The sequence below is a fragment of the Lactuca virosa genome, chromosome 5 (assembly GCF_052849685.1).
Source record: "Lactuca virosa cultivar CGN04683 chromosome 5, Lactuca_virosa_CGN04683_v6, whole genome shotgun sequence".
Classification (NCBI taxonomy): Eukaryota; Viridiplantae; Streptophyta; class Magnoliopsida; order Asterales; family Asteraceae; genus Lactuca; species Lactuca virosa.
Window position 1 is genome coordinate 223,423,548 of NC_136430.1, and position 9,955 is coordinate 223,433,502.

Below are 9,955 nucleotides of genomic sequence, written 5' to 3' on the forward strand. Positions count from 1 at the left end.
CCTAAATCACATTGGGTACGATCAAGACTACAAACCCAAGGACTTCAAGAAGTCGGCAGTTTCAGGTCTCTGGACGGTGTTAATGCATTTCATCATTCGAGGGATGTCTGGAAAGCATGGTGGTATGGACACCCTGAGCAAGGACTGGCTGTATGTGGTATACAACATCTACTCCGGACGCAGCAACGTAGTCGATCTTCCGGAAGTATTATAGCAGAATTTTCGGAAGTTTGCAATCAAAAGGAAGAGCAACGAAATCTCAAGCCTTATGTTTTGGGCCCTGACGATCCAATAGCTTTATAGAGAAAGGTCCGAACCTATTCCGATTTGCACCATTTCGAAAGAGGTATATCTAACCTTTAAAACTGTCAAACACTATAGAATTCCGGACCAATCATCCTTTGGTCCTGTTAGACGCCTTCCAGACCACATGTTGGCCCTAATTCCTTCCGGTTTAATCCACTTGAAACATCATCTAGAGACTTCGGTTGTGTTTGACCCAACACAACCTGCCCCTGTCTCTGTTGAGCCCACTCTGAAAGAGGCCAATCCCTCTATGTCCGGAGGAAAAATCAAAAAGTCTGCCAAAATGAAGACTTCTCATTCAAAGTCCAATCCTAAAAAGAGAACCAAAGTTAGTTCCTCCTCTCAACAGGAAGGAACTCATAATATTTAGGCTGAATCTGGCCTTCCGAACACCCCTCCAACCCACTCATCCGAGGTACCCCTCGATGTTTCAAAAACACAAGCACACACTCATGGGGAGTCTGCACATAATCCACCCTCACCTTCTCAAAAAGGTGATGTCGATATTGAATAAAGTTCTTTGCCTCCTGGAACAAACCCACGAGTCACATTTGCTATCCCATCTTCTTCCACACACACACACACACACACTCCAGAACCCCTGTTCCGGTCCCCAAGCATTCCGAGGCTGGAGTTGTCCCTCTTACCTCAGGTGCCTCAACTGGTCTTATACCCGGTAAGGGTACAGGACGACCATGTGTTAATGATCCTTTGTGGGAAGATTTTTTGAACATGGCTCATTCTCGGAATCCGGAACTTACCAGATCATAGGTGGAGTCCACATTGATTGTAATGAAGAAGAGAGCCATCCAAAGCAATTTGCTCTATGTTTCTCCTTTAGACAAAATAGTTGATCTAGATTTTACCTCCGGAGAAACTCCCAAGACTCCACCCCACGCTTCAATTCATTCCACTTCGGATGATGAACCTTCCGAAGAGGTGTTGCTGACTGAAGATGGTGCAAATGTTGCTGATACAAATGTGCTTTCTTCTGTTCATTTTCTCTCCAAGCCATCCTCATCCAAGTCTGCATTTGATTTCGGATCCTCCTCCTCCACTTATAACGATGAATCTGAATCCACTCAGAAACTTCATGATGATGCAGCTACCAACAAACCTGGTCCTTCGGTTACTCCACTCAATACTGAATCTCAGAATCACAAGCCTCAACACTCCAATTCCGACACCGGATCCTCCGCAGGAGACTACATTGATCCTTTTTCTCTTCTTGAAATCTAAACAAATATGTCGGACACCATGAAGAAGGTCAACTCTCTTGAAACTTCCATAGCAGGGCTTAACTCCAAGCTTGACGAGAAAGTCTTCGGACTGGATTCAAAGCTAGATGCCATCCTGAAATCTCTGTCCGAAGCCAATAATTCCGAACCAACTATCGTTGAACGTGAAGCCCAGTTGGATCAACTCATCTCCTTACGGCTCAAGCACACCGTTGAGGAAGTGGAAAAGAAGTATGATGAAAGTGTTGATCACTACCTTGACACGATCACGAAGATGTTGAAGGTCCATGACGATATGTTGAATGCTTCCAATGAACTAATAAAGCAAACACATATTCGTCATGAGAAGCAGATCCAGCGCATGGAAAAGGAGATCCGAAAGAAGGATGAGATGAACCTTATCATGCAACAAGTTCTTCTCAAGCTGCTAAGAGCCTGTTGGAACATTGTCGATGTTCTGAATCACAAATTTGATGAGATGCTTTCTGTTCTTGGTGCCTTATTCGATCATCTCAAATCCCAAGCTCCCACTGCTGAAGCCTATGATGTTCTCACCCTTCAACTCAACACCAGCTTTCAGAAGGTGTTTGAGAATTTTTCTGACTTGAAGGAAACAGTTATGCTTGCTCTGGTTGTTAGGCCCACCATTGCAAGAGGGGGAGAAGGTCCAAGTCAACCTTGGAAGACTGCCTCAGAACATCAGCTCCGAGATGAAGATGTAAATTCCGATGATGATGTCCACGTTCTTTCCGCACTTCTAGGAAATGATGATAATGATAATAATGGAAGTGAGGAAGAGGAAGTTGAGTATTTCACCAATGCGGTTATCAGAATCCCAACTCCAAAGAGATTTCCTACAAAGGTGCTTACGGAGGAAGAGCAGAGAATCTGGTCCGCAGTTTCATGGCCATCCACTTTGTCGGATGTGCTTCAAAGAAGTATCCAAATGGCCAAAGCTAAAACCAAGTTAACATTTGATGCTTTCCATGCCAGTCCATCCATGCTGCCACCAATTTCGGATCCAAAAATTGCTCCGGTTGATGAAGGTTCTCCCCTCCGGACTCTAGACGACATTCCGGAAGAACCTCTTCAATCCTCCCCTCCAAAGTTCACTGTTGACGAGAATATGATGCATGTTATCTCGGTTCTCAACAAAGACAAAGACAAAGGCAAGAAGCCCATCACGGAATCCGAACCTCCACCAAAGCAAAATTTTGGATGGTCTCAGGAGGAAATCAACATAGCCTTAGAGGACAGCATCCGGATCCAAGCTCTCAAAGACAATCCTGATCCGATGGGCGATATCTCTCCTCTATGTCATGAAGGAATTCTTCGTGATTCAGACATAGTACCCTTCATGTACTACGATGTTCCAACAACTGATTCGAAACAACTTGATCTCCCTCTCTCTACGTATAACAAATTCTACACCAAATTTGCTCCCCTCCACCCAAATGATGATCTGGAGATAATCATCTGGACAGAGCGTGAAAGATTGAAAACTTTACTACAAGAACGCACAACCTCTAAAGGAAATGTGGACAAGGAAGAGGATAACAAATATTTTTGGGTTCGGAAGGAAAATCTTGGTGAAATATGAACTCGACTGCCCAATGTTCCGATATCACATCATCCGGAACAAACCAACATACCGCACCATCACTGATGCTGACTTCCCTGCAATCAATCCGAACGATGTCCTGACCATTGTTGCTCATCTCCGAAGTCTCCAAAAAGATGATATCAGCATGGGTGCTTATCACACAGCCTTAAGCTTTCTCAAGGACAATGTCTCGGAATTTTGTCAATGCGACTATGAGTTGGCTCACTTGTTCGGAACATAAAATTTTGTTGCGAAGATTGATTATGTGCTTCCTGAAGCTGAACTGCTAACTGAACGACCTATTGATGATCCGGTTCTAGGGTTTGTGTACAAGACTAAGAAGATAAACAAAATAGACTTTTTCAGAGTCCTTGAGAAGCACCTAGTTCCGACTAGATCTCTCAAGAAGTTTATCAGTCGAGCATCCAGGTCCGAAGCTCCTGAACATGTCAAGGCAAAGTTTGTAAGTCAGTTGCAGTGGTATGTTGAAGTCAAGCATTGGTTGTTCAGATCCTACACGTTCATCAAGGAAGAAGCGAATTGATCTGACTTGATTGCTAAGTTCACTTACGGGGAGATTGTTGGAACCTGAAAGTGAACCTCTAGCAATCTCAATCACCTTTGAAGATCCGAAGTCAGTCAGTTTCCGAAATGAATAAGTTGGTGTCCGGAATTGAAGCCTTGCTCCGGAAGTGATGATCTCCGGAATATGAAGATGACCGAAAGAGGAGAAGATGTTCCGAACCATATGAAGGCATTCTAGAATGGATGTTATGTCCGAAATGTTATCTTGTCTGAAGCAGTGTTTTGTCCATGAGCATTTATTATATTTGTCTTTTAGCTTGATTTAACTTGTCATAGGACTTAGTCTCTTGTTTTCAAACACGGATATTTAGAGTGTCAGATGTAACTCTTTTATCCAGTCCTATGTATGTAATCAGTTAGTACCATGTATATTGTTCTCCTATTTATAGGAGCTTTCAATGTTAAATCAACAGACGGATCATTCAAACATATATAGCAATATTCCAATTTACTTCACTTTCTCTCTAAAACATTCTTCTTGTTCTTCATTTATTGTCTTTACCTTGATCATCTTCCTCACTCTTAATTAATATCTTTATTACTTTGTTGATTGCATTAACTCAGACTTGACTGGTCTTGCCAGACTTGACTAGTATATTCATTAGCAAGAAGGCATTGATCTTAAGCATTCATTCAAGGTTTGAGTTTTCAAACCTTGTCCCTGCGCATCAGATCATCCTTGTTCTCACACATTAGAGGTGTGCCATTTGTGACGCTTGCTCTCAAGGCTTCAACAACACAAGGATTTGAATTGCTATTACTATATAGTAATCAAGGTATGATTATTCTAACCCTATTTGTGAATTTCGAAATATATAGTAGAATGCTAGGGGGAAAAGATGTTGACAGGAAGAAGAAGAAAGTCGCCGATAGTAAGAAAAGGAACAAGAGGATCGGCTAAGATAGCGTTTGAGAGAAAAGACCGACACTTTCTTATAATTTCCAAAATATTATTCCACCCTTATAAATAATACAATACAAGGAAATGAACTAACTATAAATGGGTTAACGGGTCACACTAATAAATATACACCAATATAGCAAATATACCAATATAAGGTATATACTTACACTCTAACAAAAATATCACTCTCTAGAGAAGGTCTCGATAAGTGACAACATCCACGCTCCATCACTCACACTTCCACAGCTCTTTCAAGTTTTTCCAATCTAACTTGAGCATGAGAACATAAATGGTTATACATCATACAACATTTGTATACTATTCTTTAGGGACAATGACTTAAAATGGTAATATATTTTTCGATTTGTACACATTTGGTTACTAAGTTTTTTCGTTCACATTTACCCCTTCAACTTGTTAAACTGTACACATTCAGTCCTTATGACCGGTTACTCCATGTTAGCCGGTAAAAATGACTTAATAGGGTAATATATTTCTCACTTTGTACACATTTAGTCCTTAATATTTTTTGTACACATTTAGTCCTTAATATTTTTTTGTACACATTTAGTTCTTAATATTTTTTTGTTGCAAAATAAGTCATTTTTGTTTTTGTACTCATTTAATACGTATGAATAATTTCTTTAGGTTTTTCTCACAAAATCTTACGTGAGAAAATCATTAATGAGGTATTTGGGGCTTTTGATGCTTATGTACATTGCGATCTCGACTACTTGGTTGCTTAGGTCATGTGTTCTGAACGTCATAACTTCTTCATACGATCTCCGATTTTAACGATTTTTATGTCCATCCGTTCGTAGTTTAGTCTACTATAACCTTCATTTAGATTAAAAAGTAATATATTTTTACTTACGATCTTTATATCCATACGTTTTTTATGAATGCATGTATGAATGTTTTTTTTTCTTTATAAAATTATAAGTAAAAATATATTACATTTTAACGGGAGTACTCTTAACGAAAGTTGTAGTAGACTAAAAAAATAAACACGTGGATATAAAGACCGTTAAAATCGGATATTGTATGAAGAAGTTACGACGTTCAGAACATAAGACCTGAGCCAAACCACAAGACCTACGGAACCAGACTGTCGAGATCGTGATGGGCATAAGCATCAACAACCCAAACACCTCATTAATGATTGTCCCACGTAAGATGTATGAGAAAAATCTAAAGAAATTATTCATAAGTACTAAATAAATATAAAAACAAAAAAGACTTATTCTGAAAAAAAATATTTAAGACTAAACGTGTAGAAATATATGAAGGACTAAATGTGTACAAATGAGAAATATATTACTTTATTAAGACATTTTTCGGTTTTTCCCGACAAACCTGGAGTAATTGGTTATAAGGACTGAATGTGTACAGTTAGACGAAAAAATCAATAACAAAATATATAAAAATCGAAAAATATATTATTTTTTAAATACTATTTCGTGTTGTTTGTGATGTCATTCTCATATGCCAAAAACATAGAAGTAAAGACTAAATACAACAAATAATTATCATTTTAATGAGATTAATATATTTAGGACACGGTTTAGACTCGTACACAAAAACCGACGTGTGGGTGTAGCCGACCATTGTGCTAGATTAGGTGCAGACCCTTTTGATTCGACGTGGCTATCGACATATACACGTTTTCGTAATACAAAGAACCTTTTCCTAGATAATGTTTGAATTTTGATTGGAGCCAATACCTTACCATACTTTTACTTTTACCCCCCTTGCGTTTCCATAACCTATAAAACTTACCCACTCCAATTTAAGAAGCTCCACCAAGTGACCATCAACTATTTTTCGCACAGAAAATTTTCATATTTTTTGTTTTTAAAAATGTTCAAATCCGTTAGACAATAAACATAAGCTTTTGAAAGGTTTATATTTGATTTTATTTATTTAGTTTTAAATATATATTTAAAATTTTAGTTGTTTTGGTAGTCTCCTTGTACTGCATATAAAACTAATGATTTTCTCTAATGGTTATGTGATGTAAAAGATAACCAAGGTTCTAAATAACGTAAGACATGACTTGACGGTAATATCAAGCCTCAAGTTTTTCTGAGCCTTGGCGAGCCACGTCGTTTGTAAGGCGTGAGATAAGACGGCAATTTTGTATATAATTAATATTTTTATATGTATTTTCAACTATTATTCATTTTTATACACATATATGAGTTAAGACGGCGTTTTGGTAAAGCTTGACGGCAGGTACAAGCCTTGGAGCCATGACGCGCCATGACGGAGCCATGATGAGCTTTTTAGAACCATGAAGATAACAATACTTTTATATATTTTTTTAAATTCTTAAAATATATACTATGGCCAATTAAAATAAAGACATTACTATTTACAAATACTCCTTACCACCAATATTCTTTTTATCAAGATATGCCTATTGTCTTAAGAATAGTTATATATCATTAGGAATTAAGTGAATCAAAACATTAAGAATAGTTCATTGTTTATCCAACATTTATGATTTGATTTTATCAATAATAATGAGTTTTTATTTTGTTGTATAACTCAATTCTTAATTAGGTTGCTTTAATATAATTATAAAAAAATTATTATCTACAACAATACCCAAATAAACCCTAAAATATTAACATGTAACTTCTAGAATGAAGTTATGAATGAATATGATACATAAGATAACAAAGTGCATGATTACCATACTTGGTTAGATTCATAAAAAAGAAACAATTTATATATATACATTGTTGTTTTATAGTTAACATATTATCTTTTAGCCAAAGACCCTTTTGGTTTATAACGAAAGGTTATTTTGTTCTATAAAGCCATTCAAACCAACCACTAATATTTTTAGACTCATCGATGACATACGTGTGTATTATGTGATTGTTTGACATTGCTTTTTTAAAAGAACAAAAAAAATGTAGGGATAAAAACTCATACTTATGATATGAAAGAATGAAACCACTATATAGAGGGGGGCAAGTTGTCTATTTATACATCTAAAGTCCTAAACTTGACTAATAGAAGTAAATGAAGGACCAAAATGTATTTCGCCATTAAAGTTGTATTGGAGGGACCGGTGAAAATTTCCCAAGAATTTAAATAGGCGCTTTAACTCAGTCGTATCGGTTTCTCTCATACCTAAGATCTCCTTTCCTTTTCTAGAGCGAGATCTCTCTTCCCTTTTCTAGAGAGAGAAAGCTCAGAGCTGCGTCAATGGCGTTCATATCTTTTCTCGGCCGTGTTCTCTTCGTCTCCGTCTTCGTTCTCTCTGCTTGGCAAGAGTAAGTTCATCGTATTCTCCAGATCTGATTACGCTGATGTTAGTGCTGACTCCCTGTTTTGTGTATCTGTTTTTGGATCTGGAATTTGTTGATTTATGATTGTTTTTGGTTACTTGTGTAAGCAAATGTCGTTACGAGACTGCTGAAATTAGCCGTGTTTGTGTAATCTGTTCTATGAGTTTTTTTTCTCCAATTTCAAATTTTGGTACTTTCTTGATATTGTTGAACTTTTCCTCTTTTCAGCTAAAAATTCGAAACTGTTGTACTCTATCCCCAAAAAATATCTAACATTCTACGGATTTCAAGCAGTTGTATATATCATCAGCAAAGATGTCTTATTTTGCATAAGGCTTAAAGTGAACTCTTTTGAGATTTAAATTTCAACGGAGTAAAATTTCAAATTAAACCTTTTAGATCATAACAAACACTTTTGAGAATGCTAAATGAACATGCTTTTGTTCCTTGATTGAAGGGGCTTTTTTCATTGTTGATGTCAATTAGTAGTTACATTTACAACAAGTCTTTTACTATTATGTTTGGAAATACCACTAACATTGTCAATTACATAAACAATTATAAAAAACATGTAATTTATTTTGACTTTTTTGAGTATTTATCAAACATAGGTACAATGATTTTGGCAATGATGGAGGTTCTTCAGCAAAAGCACTTGTGCCCAAGTTCAGTGTGTTCACAAACCATGTCACAACACATACTGGTTTCCAAGTGCCTGAATTCGAGGTAATACCTAAATACAAGAAATAGCAAAATATATTTTTCATTTTATTAGAGCTTTGTACTTTAAAATGTTTTTAAAAAAAAAAAAATACTACAATGCCCTAATAAGAAATAATTCGTTCAGATCAAACTCTTGGTTGCTGGAGCAATAGTCTTGAAGGGTATTGGAAGCTTGCTTTTCATCTTTAGCAGTAAAATCGGTGCTTTTCTTCTGGTTAGTATTTAATTCCTGATTATAAGCATCATTTTCTTGATATTTTATGCTAAGAAATAATTATTTAACTTTTTATTTTTAACATAAATTTTCAGGTTTTGCACCAGCTGATTGTTACTCCCATTTTATATGATTTCTACAACTATGACATGGAGAAGAAAGAATTTGCTCAACTTTTTATCAAATTTACACAGGTGTGCATGTCTCACATATCTTTTTGTATAATGTTTTTTTGAAGTAAATGATTTAATAGAAAGAAATAAAAGTAAAAAGCTATAATAAACAAATCTATAAAAGTGTAATGCTATTTCTTACAATTTTGGGTTTATGTAGAATCTGGCGCTTTTGGGGGCACTTATGTTTTTCATTGGGATGAAAAGCTCTTCCATTCCAAGGAGAACATCGGTCAAGAAGAAGGTTTCCAAAACAAAGACTGTTTGAGTTTAAGAGGACATAGTTTTGTGTTGTTAATTAAAGTGGTAGTTGATGCAACTTTGTACTTTTTAATATTGTTTGTTTTGTTTTTGGTTCATCTTTGTAATGTTTAAGGAATCATGGATATTCTGATTTGTCTTTTAATAGATTCAAATGATTTTCTTTTGTAGAAGAAAACAATTCTAAGCCTTATTTTATTTTATTTTTCTTTAAAGAAACTTTTTTTACTGAAAAATTATTTGCTGTAACATTTATTTTTTGATTTAAATTTCAATAATTATTTTTTTGGGAAAATTACTTATAAGGGTAATAAACTATTAGAATTGTACAAAAATACCATTGAACTTTTTGTGTATATGTATCACCAACTATAGCATATGTATACTTATCACTATTAAACTTTACATTTTGTTTAAAAAAATATTATTGTGTTATCGGTAGGCATGTCAATGGAACGGGTTCCGACCTTCAAAACTTTTTATTAAAAGGTTCGGGTATGGATCATCACCGATCCATTCCGTTTATAACCCATCCTGTATAAGTTTTAAAATTATAAGTTTATGTTTTATATTGCTTAAAGTTTAATTTTAATTCCAATCGGAAGTTCAAAAGGCAAAGGCTAAAGACCAAACTGTTTTTACATAA

The 9,955-nt window shown here is 35.8% G+C and overlaps 1 protein-coding gene across 1 annotated transcript; it reads left to right on the top strand.

Moving 5' to 3' along the window:
• The first annotated feature begins 7,756 nt into the window (after positions 1-7,756).
• LOC145117772 (uncharacterized) lies at positions 7,757-9,490 on the top strand. Its single transcript, XM_079054093.1, has 5 exons — positions 7,757-7,923; positions 8,550-8,664; positions 8,786-8,875; positions 8,971-9,069; positions 9,209-9,490. Exons 1-5 carry the CDS (start codon positions 7,856-7,858, stop codon positions 9,314-9,316), a joined length of 480 nt encoding a protein of 159 aa, XP_078910219.1. The 5' UTR covers positions 7,757-7,855; the 3' UTR covers positions 9,317-9,490.
• The last annotated feature ends 465 nt before the right edge of the window (positions 9,491-9,955 follow it).